Source organism: Pituophis catenifer, unplaced genomic scaffold (assembly GCF_029215685.1).
Source record: "Pituophis catenifer annectens isolate HBS135680 unplaced genomic scaffold, rPitCat1.0.hap2 SCAF_8, whole genome shotgun sequence".
NCBI classification, from domain to species: domain Eukaryota; kingdom Metazoa; phylum Chordata; class Lepidosauria; order Squamata; family Colubridae; genus Pituophis; species Pituophis catenifer.
The window spans coordinates 33,943,605-33,967,202 of record NW_027256888.1 but is presented as its reverse complement, the minus strand read 5'-3'; the positions used below and the strand labels follow the sequence as shown (position 1 = coordinate 33,967,202).

The 23,598-nt window shown below is 35.5% G+C and overlaps 1 protein-coding gene across 1 annotated transcript in view; it reads left to right on the top strand.

Moving 5' to 3' along the window:
- Positions 1–6,866: 6,866 nt before the first annotated feature.
- GLRA3 (glycine receptor alpha 3) overlaps positions 6,867–23,598 on the top strand; it is a 77,260-nt gene continuing 60,528 nt past the window's right edge. Inside the window, exon 1 of the mRNA XM_070948547.1 lies at positions 6,867–6,937. Within this exon, the coding sequence (XP_070804648.1) occupies positions 6,867–6,937 (71 nt within the window). The remainder of the gene's footprint in view (positions 6,938–23,598) is intronic.

Sequence of the window (23,598 nt, the reverse complement as noted above, 5' to 3'; positions counted from 1 at the left end):
GCTGCTAGTTTAGCTCTCACAAGGAGTCTGAATGGCACGTACCTTAATCTAATACCAGACTACGATGCCTGTCAGAAATTTCTTCCTCAGATTACTGCCTCATTTTGTTTAGTTTTACTGCCAGTCTCCTATAGCCATATAACCTCTGCAAAATTATTTATTGACATACGTATTAACTAAATTGAGAAGCAGTTTGGTGTAGTGTTGAAGATATCAGTCTAGAAATTGAGAAATCTAGTTCTTACTTAGGCAGAAAGCCTTGGACTAGTCAATTTCTCTGAACCCTAGAAAGGAGGCAACAGCAAACCACTTCTGAAAAGCCTTGCCAAGAAAACTGCAAGGATTTATCCAGGCAGTCCAAGAACTGGACATGACTGAATGAAGGAAAAAAATAACTACAATAAGTTTTATTTATCATAAAATAGAAAACAGATACATACCACACAAATATTAACTGATCATTCATCAACATAAATCCTCTATTAAACTATTAGAGTAACTTATACTGCATCTTGCTACTCAATTTTCCAGCAAATTAGTTCCAGATCTCCTTTGAAAACATGTCGTTATTAGTTTACAAATAATTGTAATTATAATGGCCACTAACAGAACTTAACTGTTATTGGCATTCAGATGCCTCTCCTCTCTCCCACTCCCTATCTATTTATCTATCTATCTATCTATCTATCTATCTATCTATCTATCTATCTATCTATCATCTATCTACAATCTATCTATCTATATCTCGCTGTCTAGCTGTATCTATATTCTATTACCATTCATTATTGTTGCCTATCAAAATTCTAGTTAATTTGGACAAGTAGAAAAATAATCACTCATTTAATATCTTTGTTTATGAGTACAGAGGGAAATAAAGAGATATGAAATCAGATCTTCTCAGGTCCATACTCTATGCACTATATAACATGGGTTGAATCCAATGTTCTTAATAATTGGGGAAAGTTAAGTTTCCTACTGAATTCAATAGGTTTACTATAATTGCACCATGATGCTCCTGTAATTAGAAAATGTATATAGGTTAGCATAGCTTTAATAGAAAGTATACTAAACACGGTCCCATTAATAATTTACAGTTTCTGAAATGAACTCCTAGATTAGCATTCATATCTTAGTGGAAAATTGTTAATGGAATAGAATTCATTCTATTTATATACCAGTTGGAGTATATTTAACTAGAGGTATATAGTATGTAGAACTCTGACTAATATGTAAGCATTCTATTCTTGGGCATTTAATTGGATGATTTCACAAGGGAAGCACTCAAATATACCTCTCTGACAGACTTGCACACCTTCATGTAATGGTTTTTCTTCTCAAAGTCTTCAATAACTATTTCATATGCAAAATGGGAGAGTATTTTACTCTGATACTTGTCACCTTTAAAAAAAATTTTTTTTAATAAAATAAAATACAATACTAATTTTAATTTGCACTTGGGGTCTAATTTCTCACAATTATTGGCTGGTACAAAAAAGTACAGAGATAGCCTTGAGGAAGGAATACAGTAAGTTCATCCCTGATACAGTAAGTTCATCCCTGAGGTAGAGCAGGTGTGAGAAAGATTACTATCTTGGTTCTGTTTGGTATTAGAAGGGGTAGGACACTACTCTGTCAGACTTCAACATTCTTTTATTATATGCTACAGCAATAAAGCTCCATTAACCTTTGTGCTGTCTGTTTCCTGACCTGGCCTAGCTGAAAGGGCTGACAGTTCTAGCCATTAGAAAGTTCACTAGTGACTGGTAGTTTACTGTTAGATGTAATGAAGTATTATTATGTTAGTAAACAGATTAGAATGTAAAAATCCTAGTTAATAGACAAAGCATTACAAATCCATGTATATGAAGAGATAGCTGGTTTATAAGTAGCATGAAGAAATAGAAAACAGGCAATGGCATCTTAGAGAATCTGTCCATTTATGGTTGAATGCTTCATATTTATAACCTTTCTAAAAACAAAACAGTTTTTAGGAAATGTACGATAAATTCTGTTAGTCACAAAGTAGACTAGGGCATGGCAGGGAATCAGATTTCAACTAAACATCAGGGGGGGGACTCTTAAATGAAAGAGGTGCTTACTAGAACAAAATTAGAAGAGTGTGGTCTATTTTTTTAATTGGCTTAATTGACCATCCATCCATAACACTACATTCCATCCTTTTATTTTGTAGACCTACATGCTACAATTAATGGTATTATATGATTCTACAATCTCTTTGAACTAAAATGCTAAAATCCAGTTACCCAGAAATGTGAATATGTTTCTGCAATTTTATTTTCTCTTATTTTAAATAACTCCAGGCAATAGAGTGGGATCTCATGTGGAACACAGGAAACCTGTTGTCTCCACTTCACTATAAATCTACATCAAGATTTGGAGTTACAGCTTAGAAAGCTAATAAATGATGCGTTATAACAAAAATAATTATTTTTTATCAAATAATTTGTAGTTACTATCCTTTCTCTGGACACTTCAGGTCCCTTCCCTGAAAACTTGCCATCTTGCAGACCCTAGGAAGTGTGCCTTTTCCACTGTAGTTCCCACCTTATGAAACAAACTTTCCTTTGAGGTCCAGCTATATATATATATAAAGAATGCAAAGCACACAACACAAACACACAAAAAGAGAGGGACATGTGGTCTCTCATCAAAATATTGTAATGTTCAACCTGTACCAACATTAAACTAAGATAAAGTATTTTAGAGTGTCTGTGTGCATGAGGCAGAAGGAAGGAAGGAAGGAAGGAAGGAAGGAAGGAAGGAAGGAAGGAAGGAAGGAAGGAAGGAAGGAAGGAAGGAAGGAAGGAGTAAGTAAGTAAGTAAGTAAGTAAGTAAGTAAGTAAGTAAGTACTGAGGGCTAATAATAATCCCATATTTCAGGATCAATGGGAAGCATAATTTCACACATATTATATGAAATTCCCATTCTCAAACAACATTGAACTATTGAATTCATTATTTCAATGTAAATAAATTCATAGCTGCTCAAGGACATTTTGAAACTACTTGATAGGTGTTCCTTATAAACATAACCATTTACTTTTCTTGCTGTGGACAGGTGTGCTTTTATTTTTCTAAAGCAGTTGATAGTGACTGAATGACTAGGTGCTATTTATTCATAAAAATGCTGCTGAATGATGTGCAATTGTGACTAGCTATAGTGTCTGAGATATTTTTAAATGTTTCTGATTCTCATGGAACAAGTCTTTAAAATAAATTCTACATGTCTCTTTACTTTATTTCAGCAGTTCATAGTTTAGAATCTTGAAGAACGAGGTCCAATAGCATTTTTCTCATAATACACAGCAGCTGGTTCTGGTTCTGGTTCTGCTACTACGTTGAAAGAACTGCATGGGTATTGTATACATGCATCATGTTATATATTGTTGTATATAAACAAGTTTCTTCTAAAAAAAAAAGATTAGAAAGCTGAAGTTTATTCCAGACAAGATGAGAGTTGGACAGAAGATAAAAGAAACAGTATGTGATAATAAAATTTTCCTCAAGTTTACCATTTGGATGGAGGTCTGGTTTAGCCAACATCTACCAGTGTTGGCCATGAATGTATTCTTTGTCACTATGTATAACTATATGTCAACCATAGCTATTCCTGGAGATGATAGGCACTAGTGACTTCTCATTAACACTATTAGTATTTATTTTGTATAGTGCTATTATTTGAAATAATATTTGGAAGCATTATGTTGCGACGAATTGATCAGCACATTAGTGCATCATTCTAATCATAAGTTTTTGATGACACTAGAGTTAAACCAACACATTAGGCACTTTTATTTATTGATAGAATAATCTTTGAGACATATTTATCATTATTCATCACAAATTCATCTTAACTTGCAGCTAATACATGATAAACAGTTATGGACAATTTACTCTAACTTCATTGCTTTGAATTACCATAGAAACTTTTTGTCTTCATATCTGGTGACAAATTTCAAATCCTTCCCAATACATATACCATTAACTAAAATTTCTCAGTGCTCCTGACATCTGTTACCAATCTATGTCTGGAACATAGATATGTGAAACAAAAAAAGGTGGAAGAGTTTCATATTACATTCACATCCTTTCATATTTATGTGAAATAGTCTAAAAAACAAATAGGTAAAGTTTTCAGGAAAGATAGAATGGCAAGCTGAGTCATCCCACAGCATTCCACATCTCCAGGTCAGAGCTAAAGTAGCTATTATTATATTCTATTGATTTTATTAAAAATAAAGAATGTTAGAAACCAACAAATTACAAAATACAACTTTTCTAAGGAGTGACATGCTTCTCAGCATTTTGCTGTTTGTAAAGCTGTCTAGAATATTAAGGAACAATGGCCTAGGATAAACTGTGATATATTTTAAAGCCCTCATTCTTCATTCAATACATCCTGGTCTGGTGATAATAATTGCATGCAATTGTCTTACTATTCTATAATGTTTATTCTGATATTGAGATTGCCCAAAGTAAGCTGTTCTTCCACCAAATAGGAGACTGTTTTTTCTTGTTAGGGAATTATTGCACTTCAGTGAATAATTCCCTCCCTCTGCCTCTCCCTCTCCCTCTCCCTCTCCCTCTCCCTCTCCCTCCCTCCCTCCCTCTCTCTCTCTCTTTTAAAAATAGCTTTCTTTAGGTTTCAGTTTTAAGATGGGTGCATCTCACAGGGTTTTTTTTTTCTTGAAAGCAAAGGTCCATGTCCTATATTAAAAGCGTGCTTTTAAGAATTTCATTAAAAAAAATAAAATAAAAAGATGGTACTCTTCAGTTCAATCCAGTGTTTGAAGATAGCATAATTTAATGAGTTATTTTACTTGTAGGTAGTAAAGATAGTATATTCCAATAATAGGAATGTATGATTAAGAATGTATGTATAAGATGCATAAAGAATAAATAATGAAATCAAATAGTTGCACAATGCAACAGAAGTAAGTACCTTACATATGACATGTTTTCAAAAAGTGCTAAACTTGCTCACATGCTTAACTGAACATCTCAAACCAAAATGATTACAATATACTATAAAACCTTATTCTGCTCAAAGAGGGTTTTCCCCCTCACTTGTAATGGATATTTTTAATCCTTTGTTAAAACCAATAAGTACATCAAATCAAAGTATGTGAAATAAGTAAAATAAATTGCTACATATAGCACAACATTTTGGGAATGTTGAATAATACATATATAATGCAATATTACTTTACAAAGTAGAACCTCTTTATGATTACATTAGAAATGTCATTATATAAGTTTTAAGTACTACTATGAAAAGTATTAGTGATCCCATCATTCTCTAAGGAAAACAAGACAATTACTTGGGTTTTTTTTAAGTGTATAAAAGGAACCTAAATGAGCTTTCACCTCTATTGCACTATGCATTTACAAATAGTAATTGTATTAATTTAATTTGGGTGGAAATTGCTAATTTCTACTTAAGTGATAGTTGATGATTTCATTAAACATGATGCTTATATGTAAAACTAATGCTTACATTAAAAGCATTATTTTAATGTATAATATTTAAAAGTATTAAAAGTGTGAAATTATAATGCTTATTTTGTCATCACCCACATATTTTGGTACATGTGTTTTATCATTTAGACTCATGTGCCTGTATGTATGTCAGTGCACATAAATAAATAAAATAGAATCTGCATCCTCAGAGAAGGCCATTTATGCTGCTTTGTTAGTAGAGCATTTATACTGATAATTTATGAGTGAAAGTTTTACCATCTCCAGTGCATTCATAGAGAAACAGAAAGGGAAACAGAAAAAGACAAAAAAATGGAGATTCAATCCATTCCCCCAACCTTTTTTTTTCCTGTCTCACTTTCTGTTTCTTTATGAATGCACTGGAGATGGTAAAACTTTCACTCATAAATTGTGAGTGAAAGTCTCCACAAGTCTTCCAAATACACAAAAGACTGGTAATAATTCACCTTCTCTGGAATTCTTAAGATCACACATCCCTTAGCTCAAGGTAGAGTTGCCTCACCACAGGTTTTCTCCAGGCTTCCATAGCTAAACCTTTGATATAAACTTCAAGACAAATGATTCCCATAGTGACCCATTTTTACATTAAGCACAGTAGGCAAGTATATCAATCCACAAAAACTCTAAAAAAGCTCTCTCTTTTGGAAGACTTTTTGGCCCTTTCAGTAGTTCTGTCCTGTAGTTCTGTAATTCTTTCCTTTTTTTCTTTGCCAAAGGATATCCCTTTGAGAGAATCACAGTGCCAATTTTGTCCCTGCCCCACCGCATTTTTGCATCCCGTTCTCTCTTACTCTTTAGTAAAACAACTCTTGCAAGCTTTCTGTCAGTCTGGGAGCTTCCTGACCCGGGGGGGGGGGCGGGGGGAGTCCACTGCTTTGTCTCCGCCTCCTTCCCTTTCTAGCCTTACTATTGCCAGTGTTCAGGAATGTGGCAAATTGGCTTCTGGACAGAGAAGAAAAGAAGGGACAGAGGAAAACCTCCAAGTAGGTGTATTTTGCTGCTGCTTGCCTTTTCCCGATGCCCTTCTTTGGCTGCTGGTCTTGTCCCCTGGGATTAGCCTCTCTCTTTAGATGCACAATACAAACCTCGAGCTGGTTGCCAACAACAACCCAAAAATGCACGACATCCCAAGCGCCGGCGAATAGATCACCCTGGGAAAAGACGTCCTCGGTTCGTACAGGTTCTGTCGATTGTCAGGGAGCTCTCCAGGGTCCTGAAAACTCGGCAGCTTTTCCAGCTGCCGTAGCGCTCTCATTCCGAACTCTCCGATTCTTCAGGAGCCTCCTCCTCCCCTTATGACTCGGACACGTTCTTTTGGGAGGAGGTTGTAAATACCTCGCCATACCATGGCCCACATTAAATACCTGCGTGCTGCTGTCTCAGGATTCTATCTGTGGGAAGCTGCGGTGCTGCTCAGGTAAGTCTCAGTAAATATCAGCAGATATGTTTTGGCTGATGTAAATGGATAAGAAAAAAAAGTGCGATGATAGAGCTGTAAAAAGGATTCTGTAATCTAATATTCTATAGACATTGTTTAGGATAATGAGCTGGTACATTCTGGACAATATTATTTTGTCTTAATCTCTTGTCCTAATATTTTATTCTGTTTTATAAATACTTTTTTAATCTAAATTTATTATTTTTGTAACTAATACAAAGCAGCAAACATACCTAATACTCCTTCCTCTTCCTATTTTCCCCACAACAGCTCTGGGAGATGAGTTGGACTGAGAGAGAGTGACTGGCCCAAAATCATCCAGCTGGCTTTCATACCTGAGGCAGGACTAGAACTCAGAGTTTCTTGGTTTCTAGCCTGGTGCCTTAACCAATAGGCCAAACTGTTGGCAGTTCAAATGCTTCTTGCCACCCTTTGCCCATGATTCAGATACACTTCTGTTTCCTGCTTTAAAGTCTCCCCATTCTCTTAAGCATCATTGCTTCATAGTGTGTTTGCATGTGTGTGTGTGTGGGGGGGGGGGAGGGGACAGCACAAATGAAGCAAAGCATAGCAAATGTTCAAAAGGACATAACTTTCATTCTCCTATTAGTGTAACAAAAAGATGATTCTCAATCAGCATTCAAAGTCTGCTTTTTGGCATCCATATCTAAATATTATATATCTTTTAGCTTAAGACTACATGATATACTGTTTTCATAAATATATGTGAATTATGTTGTCTCTTCTTAACCTGCCTTTCAAATTTACTTTCATAGAACAAATAAAACAAGAAGAATTATATATATGTTACCTAGGACAATAATAACAAAATGCAGCTTAAGTTTCTCCATAAATCTTTTCCCTAAATATCTTCCCCACACTGAGACATGATGAATATATTATTAAGACTATCAGATATATTTATATTTCTTGTAACTGACATCACAAATACTTTCAAACTAAGGTGTTTGGATTTAAGACAGTGTAATTTTATTCAAATGAAATGGGAAGACAAAACTGGAATTTTTTTTTTTAAAAAAAGGTTACCTTAAATAATTTACAGAGGTATTACTGACTAGTAAAGCTCAAACATTACATTGGAAATATTCAGTGATATATAAGGTTTACAAATCATGTAGTATAAGGAATCTTTCCCACAAAAATAATATGCCATCCTGAATTCTAACTATTATTAATAATTTTACCAAAATATATGGAATACAAGTCTGTTCTGATGTTTTGTTTTCAAGAATTGAATACATCTTGCATAACATATATGCCTAAATTACTGAAAGGACATATCAACTGTCTTCAGTAAATAATAGTCTCAAAAATTACAAATAGCAATGACAAGGCCTTAAAATGTTACTTTTAACATTGAAAATTAATAGATTTCATTTTTGAGAGAAAAGCGTTCACATGAGCTAACACAAACAATGCAAATTATAAGAATAAATAAAAAGAATAAATAAACTGTATTGAGAAGTGTTTCTTAAAATATTTTAGGTCAAAAAGTTAAAAAATATACTAATGATATCAATAAAAATGTTTCTGAGAGCAATAAATAAATAAATCTCTGGTTGGATAGATGATTCTATCCCTGAATTATACAAAAAAATAGAAGTGTATATCCTAGTGAACAAGAGTCCTTGTACAGTATAGACTATGAAATTATTTTCAATTTTACACATCTGTTGTTATCAAAACACTTTTACAACCAATTATCTTGTGTTTTATGTAAAAAAGAGAAGAAAAGAATATATTCTAACCTTGCTTATACAGTTTGTTAGCATAGTGAAATTATCTTGTGGATGCTTACCAAACATTACTAAATGTTACTGATACCTTTATACCCAGAAGTGATCATTCTATAAATTCCTGTGTATAAGCAGCAATTATGTAGAACAAAATAAAACAAAACATTTAGAGTGGAAAGGAGGAGAAACGGTTTGTACAAAACTGCAATCCCAAAAAAATTTAGGCCTTAGGGATGGAAGTGCCCCCTTCCTCTAATTTTTTTATAGAAACCTCTATTCATTCTAACAATAAAAAACAGCTAGTAAGTGGTAATATGCACAGTAAAAGATACAGTATTTGATAAACCACATTAACATCATCAAACTGTGCAGAAGTGAATATCATTATACTGTGTTACAATGTTTTTGTAAGATCACTATAGTGAAAAACCATTAAGACAAGTAAGAACTCACAATAAAATGTATGCATTTGTGCTTCTGTGCAAGGGTCCAGCCACTCCAGAATCATTCCATCCTATTTTGTTTTTAATTATATATTTATTTAATTTAATTATATTTAAAGGCTTTTAAGAAATTAGGATAGATGTAGTCATGCCAATATCTGTTATATTTCTGTAGTGTCACAGGTTCCCTACCTGTACTTTATGAAAGAGAGTTTTCTTAAGCTTATATTATGCCTACAATCCTAGTTCCTCTCCCCATGATGTATAGACTGTTTTGGACTTCAGGAATTCAGAATTTTCCTACATAGTTGCCTTTAATATTTGAATAGCTAACAATTATGCATAAATGTCTGGTTTTCTTTGCCTGGTCTGTTTTACTACTGGGATAAAATAGACAATCTATTGAATTAATCCATTGGATGAGATCCTAAAGTACATTAGTCATCCTTAACTTGATTTCATTGGAATCAAAGTGTGAATAATATTGTTTAAATACAATCTGTACTATGTATCTTAATAAGTTTTAATTAGTGATTTTTAGAATGAAGAACAGGTTGGTACACCACAGTAAAAATGCTGGTATTACCAATATTACTCATATAAATATAATGTCCCTTATTTTTCCTGCAATATTTGTATGAATATTATAGAATACAATAATGCTGTCACATAACATGCAATGCTACTTTCTTGTCATGACTTGACAATGCCTTTCCTGTGTTTTGCAGTAAATGATCATCATTTATTCTTTGCTTAAAACTGTCAGGCTAAAGAATTTTTTTCACCCAGAAGCCAAGGGTCAAAAATAATTTACAAAAGTTTTTTATTCGTTTCATGTTGATATATTTTTGATATTTAGATTGCACTATTTTCTCTGATGGGTAGCATCCTTAAAACTATAGGTGATAGTATAACTTCTCCCTGATAGAATGGTGCTGGTCTGCATCCAAACCATACAGGAATGCTAAGACCTTGTTCAGACAGAGAAACCTTTACATTTGCCTTTATACATCAGAGAAGATTTACAGTATTTGTGTTCATAGAGAAAACTGGCTGACTTAAACTTTCATGTCAAACATTTGATGTTTTCATTTTCTATGCCACCCTAAGAGATTTATGCCATTAATAGTCATATAGTGCATGTTCATTTGGTGTGTGCACAAAACCTTTCTTTCTGCATGATTACTTGTAGGGATAAATGGATCTTTTAAAAATTGATGTACCTGTATTGCATAGATTATAAGACAATTTAGCCTATTATTATAATACACCCTGACTGATACACCTATATAGGAACTGGCAGAGCTACTTTACAAATGTGGAAAGCATGTCATTGCATGCTTTCTCAAAATATATCAACTAGGGTGCAGGGCTTATTATTTTTTCTTTAATACACGTTCTGGGTTTTTATATTCTTTTATTTTTTCTTTTAGTTTGTCTACAAACTACAAACTACAAAATGTCTACAAACATTTTATCTACATAGTTGTAATATTGAATGTTATTATTTAGAAAGAGGGTTATTATTTAGAAAGAGGGTGATCATTGTTTTATAAATCCTAAGAAGGGCATAGAGATATTGAAAGATAATAACAGAAGATGATGCCGTTTTGCTTTGCAGCATGCTAGCACCCCATCTTTCCACTTGGTACATTGGTACTCAGATATTATATTGATTGTATGTTGTTGAGAGCCACTCAGAGTTGCTTAAGAAGGGCAGCCATAGAAATCTTTTATATAAATAATATTGCTACTCCTTCTCCAGCAGATCAAGATGAAGCCTTTTGCAGGCTGTATGTCCCATTTAGCAAGGGAAACTAAATCCAAAACATTTTTTCAGGGAAAACCTTTGTAACCAATTTCTTTCTCCCAGTACCTTTGATTTTTTTCCCCTGTGGATCATTTTTGAATCACAAAGAGAATGAATATCCTCTAGATCAATATTGGCAGCTTTAAAATGTATAGATTTGATTTTGCTTTGTATATTAATTTATACACTGCCCATCTCACTAACTAAAGCAACTCTGGACCTGCTGGCTGGGGAATTCTGAAAGTTAAGTAGTTTACACATCTTAAAATTGCCACGGTTGAGAAATACTGCTCTAGATAATAAAGGCACTTTTAAAATATATTAATTGAGAGAGAAAAAGAACCAGAGCCAGGCATAACATGTGTTTGCATGAAATTCCAAACAAAACTATAAAATATCTCAAGATCCATGAAAACAAGCATAAAAATGTAAACATATTTTTGAAGTCTTCCTTCCTTGGGTTTAGAGAGTAAGAGTTTCCCATTTTTCATGGTAATATCCTAATAGATTCTATATGATTATTTGTATTGGCTTGTTGCATGTTGAAAGGGATGCCTGCCTCCCTCCGTCGTCCTTCCCTCTTCTCTCTCTCTCTCTCTCTCTCTTTCTTTCTTTCTTTCTTTCTTTCTTTCTTTCTTTCTTCATACATAGATTTTGTACTTAAAGAATCTAGCTTGTTTAACTATTAGAGAGGGAAGCCACATTTTTATAGATAAAGAAGTTATTTTCTGCCAATAATCAACATTACTACTTAAACTGAGAATCTGTATAAAATGAAAAACATGGTCTTCCATAATATACTATAGTTGTGTATTTTTGTAATTGTAGTTAATATACTGGTATATAAACAGCCTCTTTGGAAGTCTCTTAGGTTCCTTGAATAACCCTGTTCAAAATTTTCAGGGATGTAAAACTTGTTTGATGCAATTTGTTTTCCACTTTCTACATTTTCTCATTACCCTGTAGAGAGGCTCAGGATAGCAGTCAGTGGGAAGCTCCAGTTAACATGGGGAAGCTTAGTGAACTTTTATGTACATTATGTTCCAAGTATCTGCCCAAAGCTTAGAAATTTGGCATTAAATAATGATACTATTAATGAGAATAGATGTTTCTTACTAATCGGGTATTAAGATTCCTAGACAGCCCCTTTTTTATGCCCTGCCAATATTTGACCTACATTAATAGCCTACCTGAGAAAAATGATATTCTTTAGAATACATTTATCCTTTGGAACTCTTTCTGTCTAGGGACTCATCTAACATCCTTAATCTTGTCTTTGTTCATAGGCAAAAAAAAATGCACCATTTCATTTCATTTCACCATTCATTTCATCTACCAAACCTCCCAGTTTAGTCTTATTTTAGATATGAGAAATGGCCAATACAGGCAGGATGAAACACAATTTCCAGATTTTAAATATACAAATACAATTTGTCTTCACTTATAATATTTAGATAAAACTTTTCTAATGAAAAATAAGCAAGGTATTTTTATAATAATCTATAGTGAGGCCTACTAGGTTATTTCTAGAAAAGAAATTAAAATTGGCTTTCTGTTTATACTTCAAACCCCATGCTGTGTTAAGCTCATTTTCTCACTGCCAGCACACATAATATGCCAATCAAACTGAAGTGAACAACAAATAGAAGGAAATCATATTGAGGTTACTAACATTATTCTATACAAACTCTTAACTGCAAGTTAACCCAATAGCAAAAAATTAGAAGCTGAGAACTCCCAGCTTCTCCTAACTGTTACTAGAATTTTGGATTTGTTACTTATCCTTAAACCCACCCACCCCATCCACCACCCACAAATGAAGGAATACATTCAGGTGTGCACACATATCACTATAGCATATATGCTTTCATAAAAACACATATAACTGTGGTGGCGCAGTGGTTAGAATGCAGTACTGCAGGCTACTTCTGCTGAGTGCTGGCTGTCAGGAGTTTGGCAGTTTGAGTCTTACCGGCTCAAGGTTGATTCAGCCTTCCATCCTTCTGAGGTCAATAAAATGAGGACAGATTGTTGGACCATATGCTGACTCTGTAAACCACTTAGAGAGGGCTGTAAAGTACTGTGAAATGGTATATAAGTCTAAATGCTATTGCTAGTGCTATTGCTATAACACTGACAGTGACATAATCATGTACAAGGTTATATCTGCCCACCTTACAATAGAGGCATTTATAGCAGTCAAGCATGTCATTAGGATAATCAAATCTATATTGTGATGTCATAATGCAAGATCATTATATCCTAGTCTGGGTACAACATGTTTTTTTAAAAAGTTTTTTATTAATCATTCAAAATTAAAAACATTGGACATAGATATGACATTACTGGTTCTAATATCTTCCAACACTTTAAACTAATACAAATTATGTTAAAGTTAATATTATAATATAATTCTTTAACCTTATACATTATTTATACATAACATCATACTAACAATCTATATCATATTTATACATACTTGTCTATTAATCTATACCTGTACCTATTTATGCAATTTACATACATATTTATCCGTCAAAATGTATATATTTCTCATCCAACACTACACCAGTGGTTGGTTGCCCCCGGTTCGCACCGGTTTTATAGAACCGGTAGTAAAATCAGCGTGAGGCTCCGCCCACTGACCCCGATGTCATCAAAATGCTTCTGCGCTTGTGCAGAAGAGTGTGTGCCCGCGCTCGCTTCACTCGCTCGCGCACGGCCCCATTGCGAACCGGTAGTAAAGGTAAGTAGAACTCACTCCTGCACTACACCCTTGTCTGGGTACAACATGTTGATGTCTTATTATTTGCCACCCTCCCCATTAATGTTCATTCTTAAGTCATCAGAAAAGTTTGATGACATAAATTACACTTTCTCCAGAGCCAAGCTTTACTGTAACAGTAATAAAGCCAAGAAGTGGTATTGTCCTTACTGTTGTCCTTACTATTTTTAATGTAAGTTCAGGTTGTGCAGTGATTGGTGGATTCTATGGCATCCTTTCTCCTACAACCCAGCATCACCTATCAGCAGGATCAAACATCTATTGTTCTTCAGAATTTGTGGTGGAATAGGGCTGGAAGGATTCTGAATATTATGGGGGATGGGTTTGCCACAGAATTATCAGTAATTTGAGATTAAAAATATACTACTACCCTGTTTCCCCGAAAATAAGACATTCCCTGATAATAAGCCCAATTGGGCTTTTGAGCACATGAGTTAAAATAAGCCTCCCCCTGAAAATAAGCCCTCCCCAAAAATATTTAAATGCAAAGCTGGAGATCAGGTAAGATGGCAAGAGGAGCCCCATCTTGCTCCATGTACCCCAAGATAATAAAACCTCCCCAAAAATAAGGCCAAGCGCTTATTTTGGAGTTCAAACAAATATAAAACAGGGTCTTATTTTTGGGAAAACACAGTATATCTATCTCTACAACCAAGCAACAAAGTCTTTTTTGAATGTCTTAGTTTTAAGGGTATTTAACTTTGAGGTTAAACAAACAAATTTATGGTAAGCTACTCAGGAAATCACAGAACAACTTGCACTGAGTTTCCTATCTCAAACTGTTGGAAAAATGGCTTGAAAACCACGGTAGTTTTAGATTGTCTCCCTGTGCTATATATAAATGTCTATATTTGATATTTTGTTTAAAAAGTAGCATAATTTTGTAATTGTTTTGTTATTGATTATGAAAATAATTCCAAAATTTAGGTACATAAAAACAAAAACAAGAAAATCAAATAAAAAGAATAGTAGCAGCACCAAAAGCATGCAAAAGATGCTTTACTTTAAACTGAAAAAACATTCCTGCATAAACAAAAATTCTTTGATGGTGCTGGATGAATCTATTATGTTCAGTGTTGACTTAATTGAGCATATTGCTGCATAACAAATTCTTTCCAGATTTGCTCCCATCACGATAGTAGATCTTGATCTGAAACCACCCATCTCACCCTAATTATTATTATTAAAACAGAGAAAAAATAATTTTAGTCCAAATAATCTAAAATTCTAGAATCAAATCCCATCAGCCTTTTATTTCATTCTATCTGTGTTCAATTCAAATCAAGTCCATATCATGGTTCTTAGGAATTTTTCAAGCAGTCTATTATCCCAAATCTCTAGATTTCCTTTAAAAATAACTGATATACTTGATCGTTAATGCTGTACTTTGAAGCCATTACATTTGTCCTAGGTAAAAGAAAAGGTTTCTCTGTCCAGTCACATCCAACTCTAGGGGACAATGCTCATTTCCGTTTCTTAGCCAGCCAGCATTGTCCGAAGAGGCTTCTGTGGTCAGGTGGCCAGCGTGACTATATGCCAACCTGCACAGAGTGCTGTTACCCTCTCACCGAAATGGTACCTATTTATTCTCATTTGCCTGCTTTCAAACTGCTAGGGGGACAGGAACTGGGGCAAGGATGGAAGCTCATCCTGTCATGAGGTGCTCGGATCTTGAACCCAGGCGACCAGTTTTCCAGCTGACAAGCTCAGTGTCTTTAACCACTGAGACATCATGCCCCCATATTTGTCTTGCTTTATGTTAATAATAAAGACTATAATATGTGGATTTGATTATTTATAAATGTTGTTATTATTACTATGGCTTCTACAGGCACTCCTCAACTTACAACAGTTCATTTAGTGACCAATCAAAGTTACAATATCACTGAAAAAAAGTGGCTTGTGATTGTTTTTCACACTTACAATCATTACAGTATCCCCATGGTCATGTGATCAAAATTCAGCAACTGACTCATATTTATGACGGTTGCAGTGTTCCTGGGTCACGTGATCTCCTTTTGCAACCTTCTGACAAGCAAAGTCAACGGGGAATCCATATTCATTTAACAACTGTTAATTACTAATTTAACAAGTGCAGTGATTCACTTAGCAACTGTGGCAAGAAAGGCTATAAAATGGGGCCAAATTTACTTAACAAATGTTTAGCAACAGAAATGTTGGGCTCAATTGTGGTTGCAAATCGAAGAGTACCTATGTATCACTGGTCCTGTATTTTTATTATTTCCAGTAAAATAACATTGTATAAGGACAAAGTGCTCGTTATTCCCATCCTAAGAATGGATATTTTTCTTAAGCGTATGAAAAATTATAAAGCTTCCTTTCTATGCCTGTCTGTATGTAGCTTTATTCATGTACGTAAAAATGTTGGTAGTCTGCTTCTCCCTGGATAAGGCTTTGAAACAGTTTTCTTACGTAAAACAATTACGTGCTCTGTATAAATCCAGTTTACTGCACATTGCTTACTCTAATTGCTCTTGGCCACTACAAAGTAATATATTGCTGGATTTACAGGCCTTTGCTTTGATTCAACATGCTTCATTTTAAAGCTACCAGATCTTGGCTTCAAAACTCTAGATAGTCATTAACTCTCAGTAAAAAAAAAGCCATAGAAAACAGAAGTCTGGAGTTTTGTAGCACAGATTTGGTTGTACATTTTTTACATGTTTATTGTTAAATCACACTAAAGATCAAAGGCAGTAGAAGAATTGTACTAAATTGATATTTAGTTTTTATTAGCTCTTTGTGCTTTAATGAAGAATATTTGATTTTTGACTTCCGGTTTTTTTCGCTACCGGTGAAGACGGTGCCTTTTTAAGGACCGCCAGCCCCGCCGTTTGTAGAGCCGCTTCGATCGTGAGAAGCGGCTCGGAAACTCCAGAATCTGCAGGATTTGAAGGAGAGAGTAAGCAAGGTACAGGTCGAGCCCCTGTGAACCCCCAGAAGTTTGCTACTGGGGAGGAAACAGGCGCGGCTCCCTTCCAACTTGCGAAGACTCCGGACGGCATGGGACGACTCTGCTTTTGGCAGATCAAGCCGGCAGCAGCAAACACAAAAATTGATTGAAATTAACTTTACCAACTAGTGGAGAGAAAAACCTGAACCCTGAAACTAAGAAACCGCAAGTACTTTTTTTCCCTTGTGACTTTCTGATTTGACTAAGAATTAGAGCGAGCGGAAGCGGCTTGAAAAGATGGCGCCGCCCCAGTGTTAACAAGTTAACAAGCTGAAAGGGAGAGTGATCTCTTAAAGCTCTCCAACAAGCTACATTGTTGCGCTGCTTGTAGCAAGCACAGGAGAAGAGGGGGGGGAAATCCTTTTTAAAACAAGCTGATCTTGTTCAAGTTTAATTCTACTTCTAACTTGACTAACACTGGGGGACTTCTTTAGAAACCTTTGTGGAGGTGGAAAAGGAAAAAAGACTTCCCTTTTCAGAAAAAATAACCTACGTGGCAGGATGGCTTCAAAGAAGCAGGAAGGAAAGGCAGCAGGGGGGGGATCCCCCACACACAAACATGAATCATAGCCTCCCTCTGTCCAACAAACTCAGAAAAAAGACTTTGACTTTGAAAATTTAAAAGAATTTATATCTCAGGCTTTGGATGATAAATTTCAAAAATCTCAACAGGAAATAGATGATAAACTTCAAAAATCTCAACAGGAAATTATGCAGGAAATTAATGAAATCAAAGATATGGTTAAACAGGATTATAGCAAGGTGACCAAAAAAATATCAGATGTGGCGTCTGGCCTTGCAGAATTTATTATTAAAGTGGACTCTAAAGTGGAAGAATTTAAATCAGAAGTCAATGTTAAGATGAAAGACAATGATTATAAAATTTCTGATGTTGATGATAAAATGCAGAGAGTTGAAAACGAAATTGTAATGATGCAATTCAGGGCAATGGAATTTGCTATAAGGCTTCGAGGAATCAGGGAGGATGACAGACAGGATTTGAGACAGATTTGTGCTGAGGCTCTGGCAATGATATTAAAAATTAATCCTGATGTGGTTTTTTACAAAATAGACAAAATTTACAGAGTGAATTCCTGGGTGGCCAGACAAAGACAACTGCCCAGAGATGTGGTTATGTATTTTACTGACAGAGCAATAAGAAATGACATCCTGCAAAAATCTTTTCTCACCTCTGTGCAAGTGGGGGGTGCACAAATTGGAGTTTACAAAGAACTACCACCAAAAATGCTGAAAGCCAGAAAAGATTTTGGCTTTCTAGTAAAAGAACTGCAAAAACAAGAGATACCATTCCGGTGGGATGCCCCAACTGGCTTAATTTTGAAGTATAAGGGAGAAAGACACCGTTTGAATACTGTGGAGAAGGCGGAGCATTTTTATACTACTATTTTTAAAGAAAGAACACCATCTCCACGTACATCTACAGTGTTGGAGATCAAGGAGAGTGATAAGAAGCAACTCCAGCAAGAATTGCAAGAACAGTCTAAGCAGGTGGAGTTAGAGGAAACGCAGGGTGCTGAAGGAGGTTTCTTGGAGGAGCCCCTGTTAGAATCTTCTCCAATCTTGGACCCGGCTCAGATGGTTGAAGTTAAAGATCAGCGTATAACTCGTGCAAAATCTAAGCAACTTAAAGAAAAGCAACAACAGGAAAGACAATACAAAAAGGGAGCTAAGAGTACTACACAAGAGACTGAAGCCATGGGGGGAGCAAGACCGAAGATTCCGGAAGATATTCGGTTATTCTGCTCGTTGCCTCACAAAGATAAAGATGACGATTAAGTGTTTATCCTGGAATGTGAATGGGTTGAACTCAGTACAGAAAAGGAAGAAGTTATTTGCATACTTGAGACAATTTAATAATGATATAATTTGTTTACAAGAAACTCATATCACAACTCAAGATCAAAAATACTTGATAAACTCTAAATTAGGAACACATTTTATATCTTCAACTTTGCCAAAAAAGAATGGTGTGGTTATTTATGTAAATAAAAGACTAACAGCTAAAATTATAGAAGCAGATGAAGATGGTAGGTTTATAGCAATTGAATTGCTTACAGTAAATGGCCAAATTCTTTTGATTGGAATTTATGCTCCCAATCAACAACAGGATCATTTCTATAAAATTTTACATACTAAAATACTGCAATGGGACTATAGATCTATTTTAATAATGGGAGACTGGAATGGAGTAATCGATTCTAAACTAGATAAAAAGAGTTTGGCGAAATCCAGGATTAGACTACCACAGACTTTTTTTGATATGAAAGAAGACCTGGAATTAAAAGATATTTGGAGAATACACAATCCAAAAGAACTGGATTACACTTTTTTTCCCGACAGACATAGATCCTTCTCTAGGATTGACTTTATTTTGTTGTCAGATGATTTACTTGTTAAGACAAAAAGAACAAAGATTTTCCCAAGAACTTTGTCTGACCATAGCCCAGTATGGATAGAAATCGAGATGGGTAAGACTGAGCGACGCTCTTGGAGAGTGAATGAAAACTTGTTCAGATATGAAAAAAACATAAAAGAACTTAAAAAGCACTTGAAAGAATTTTTTGAAATAAATTTGAATAAAGGTACCCCAATTGAAATTGTGTGGGATGCGAGCAAAGCTTATATGAGAGGGGTGCTCATTTACATGAACTCTAAACATAGATTAACATGACAAAAGAAAAGATCTGAATTGGAAGTAGAAATAAAGAACAAAGAACAGCTACTTATTAAAAACCCAACAGACGAAAGAATACGTGGTGTTATAAAACTTCTGAAAGACCAATTTCAAATGCTTATGGCGGAACAAGTTGCAACAAACTTACAATATGCAAAGCATAATACATTTTGTAATGCCAATAAACTGGGCAGATGGTTGGCCTACACATTAAGAAAAAAGCAGAGTATACGGACTATTGATAATATTGATATTGGAGGGAAAGAAATTTTTCAACAAAAATTAATTAAAGAAGCTTTTGTGGACTATTATACTAAACTATATGCTAAAGATGATGTGCAGAATGGATTTATAGAAAAATATTTAGATAATAAAAGAGTTACAAAAATTACAGACCAACAAAAGGAAAGAATGAATTATCCTATAATAGAGGAGGAGATAATAGTAGCAATTAAACAATTAAAAATAGCTAAAGCTCCTGGAACGGATGGCTTGACTGCAGTGTACTATAAAACTTTGCAAGCAGAAATGGTGGAACAACTTAGAGATCTGTTTTGTAATATTCAACAAGGGGGTAAAATACCCCCATCATGGACAACAGCTTATATTTCTTTGATACCAAAAGAACAAGCAGGTCCTAAAAAACCAGAAAATTATAGACCAATATCTCTTCTTAATACTGATTATAAAATTTATGCAAAAGTACTAGCCAACAGGCTGATGCCAGTAATCCAAAAGGTGATTCATGATGATCAAGCGGGATTTATCGAGGGTAGATATATGAAGGATAATGTAAGGCAAGTAATAGACTTATTGGAATATCTTGAGAGGAATAAACAGGTACCCGCAGTGCTGATCTTTTTGGATGCGGAAAAGGCCTTTGACAGAGTGGATTGGAATTTTCTACTAAAGACTTTAAAAAAGATGGACTTTGGGGACCAATTTATACAGGCGGTCTTAGCAATTTACCAAGAGCAAAAGGCACAGATTATTATTAATGGAAGTTTGACAACAGAGTTTAAAATTGAAAAAGGAACAAGACAGGGATGTCCGTTATCCCCATTGCTATTTATTTTAACACTAGAAGTCTTGTTAAATACAATACGGGACTCTAATATCTTGAAAGGTATAATGATAAGGCAAGAGGATTACAGAATAAAGGCGTTTGCAGATGATCTGGTCGTTACCCTAACACAGCCAATGGAATCAATAATCCAGATGAAGGACATTATACAAGACTATGGTAAAGTTTCAGGTTTTAGATTGAACCAGAAAAAAACTAAGATGATAGTAAAAAATATGACACAAGATCGTAAACACGAGCTTGAAAGGAGGGCAGGTTTTGAGATTGTACCAAAGGTAAAATATCTAGGAGTTCAGGTTGCAGAATCAAATATGAAATTGTTTCAAAATAATTATGAGGTGTTGTGGCGAGAAGTGCAGAAAGATATGGAGACTTGGAAAAAACTGCAGCTGTCTCTACTTGGAAGAATAGCAGCAGTTAAGATGAACATTTTGCCAAGATTTCTTTTTCTGTTTCAAATGATTCTGGTGCTTAAAAGTGATAAACAACTGAAAGTGTGGGTTAGGGAGGCTGGGAAGTTTGGGGTGGGTTGAGGGGGGGGGGAAAGGGTGAAAATGTAATTGTAAAACTTTTGCAATAAAAAGATGCTAAAAAAAAGAAAAAAAGAATCTTTGATTTTGTTGGAAGGACTAATTAAGCACAAATTGTTTTATGGTGTTTAGGGAATATGAATCTAGTATATACTGTAGTTTGATAATGGAAAAATAAGAAAATATGTATAGCAATGTCACAAGCCATGACCATTTGTACTTGCATTCCACTGTTACATACACATACCTAAGTCATATGTTTGTATCATGTCATCATATTGGGTTTGTTTTTTGTAATTTTGGCTAATTACAAAATGTTAATCCTAATCTTTTCTAGTTCTCAGCAGCTTTATGTAAGATACAAAGTTTTACACAATCAATTTTATAAAATATTGTCTTCCCTCATCAGCAGATTCATCCTTGGTACATTTATCTTTCAATGAAGATTAACAGGATGCTTTAAACATTACTAGTATTAGTATTAATAGGTAATACTTCTACAATTCACAGCAGTTTTTTTTTTAAATAGTCATAGTTATTAGCGCATTGTTAGCTGGATCCTAACACTACATTCCAAAACTTAAAGAAACACTTTTATTTTTTATTATATTTATTTGCTCAATATAATTATATACTGCTTCATTTGGATAGATTCTTAATTGATGTACAATTAATTAATCCATATAAAGTGAATCAAATAATAATTAAGAACAAGAAACACATGGCTTATAGTTAACAGAAAAAATCCTCATTTTTCATGTTAAAAACTGAGATTAAACTATTGATTTTTATACTACTTCCCAAACTTTTAAATGTAATTTCACTCTTGATTGTACTTCTATTTTATTGTCTTTAAAAACATTTATGTTTTATGGTTTCATAGCTTTTAACCTTATAAGCTACCCAGAGTCGCTTTGAATCAAGATGGGCAGTAAATACATTTAATAACTAAATAAAATAAAAAATAATAATGTAAATTACTTAAACCACTTAGCAATAGCAATAGCATTTAGACCGCTTCACAGTGCTCTATAGCCCTCTGTAAGTAGTTTTACAGATTCGTCATATTGCCCCCAACAATCTGGATCCTTATTTTACCAGGAAGGATGGAAGGCTGAGTCAACTTTGAGCCTGGTGAGAATCGAATTGCCAAATTGCAGGCAGCCAGCACTCAGCAGAAGTAGCCTGCAGTACTGCATTCTAACCACTGTGCCATCTCAGCTCTTAACAATAATGCTCTTAATAATTTAATTCAAAATAGAACCAAAGTATGTGAATTTACATGTGAATGTAAATATTTTCATAAAGAAGGGAACAAATCTGATCGAACACTGGTGAGATCTCATATTAAGATCTACCTAGTGGCGATAAAAGCGCCAAAATCTAATTATTTTTTTTCTCTTATCGGGTCTGCAGAGAACCGCCCAGCAGCCCTGTTTAGGGTGACCCGCTCCCTCCTTCATCTGGGAGCGAGGGAAGATCCCTTGCAGGGCAGGGCTGAGGATTTTGTGCAATTTCTGCATGACAAAGTCACTCAGATTCGGGAAGACTTGGACTTTGATTGGGTTGATTCGGATGGGGTGACGGAGGTGGGTCTTGAGAATGTTATCTGGGAGGGGTTTGACCTTGTGACTCCCAAGGACGTGGACAGGATTCTGGGTAGGCTTAGCGCTGCCACATGTTTATTGGACTCATGTCCCTCCTGGTTGGTGCTGGCCTCCCGGGCAGTTACACGAGGCTGGCTCCAGGGGATTATTAATGCTTCTTTGAGTGAGGGTTTCTTTCCCTCCTCTCTGAAAGAGGCGATGGTGAAGCCTCTCCTCAAGAAGCCTTCCCTGGACCCAGCTGTATTAGCGAACTATCGTCCAGTCTCCAACCTTCACTTTGTGGCGAAAGTTGTTAAGAGTGTGGTGGCACGACAGCTTCCCCAGTACCTGGATGAAGCTGATTATCTAGATCCATTCCAGTCAGACTTCAGGCCGGGGTACAGAATGGAAAGGGCATTGGTCGCATTGGTTGATGATCTCTGGAGGGCTCGGGACAGGGGTTGTTCCTCTGTCCTGGTCCTATTAGATCTCTCAGTAGCTTTTGATACCATCAACCATGGTATCATTCTGCGACAATTGGAGGGGTTGGGAGTGGGGGGCACCGTGCTGCGGTGGTTCTCCTCCTTCCTTTCCGACCGTACACAGTTTGTGTTGGCAGAGGGACAGAGGTCGACCTCGAGGCGCCTTGTTTGTGGGGTGCCGCAAGGGTCAGTCCTCTCGCCCCCTCTGTTCAACATTTATGTGAAGCTGCTGGGCGAGATCATCCGTGGTTTCGGGGTGAAGTTCCACCAGTATGCTGATGACACTCAGCTGTACATCTCCACCCCGGACCATCCCAATGATGCCCTTGAAGTGATGTCCCGGTGCCTGGAGGCCGTGCGGATCTGGATGGGGAGGAACAGGCTTAGACTCAACCCTTCCAAGACCGAGTGGCTGTGGTTTCTGGCGTCCCGCTATAGTCAGCTGGTTCCATCCCTGACTATTGGGGGCAAGACCTTGGCCCCCTCAGAGAGGG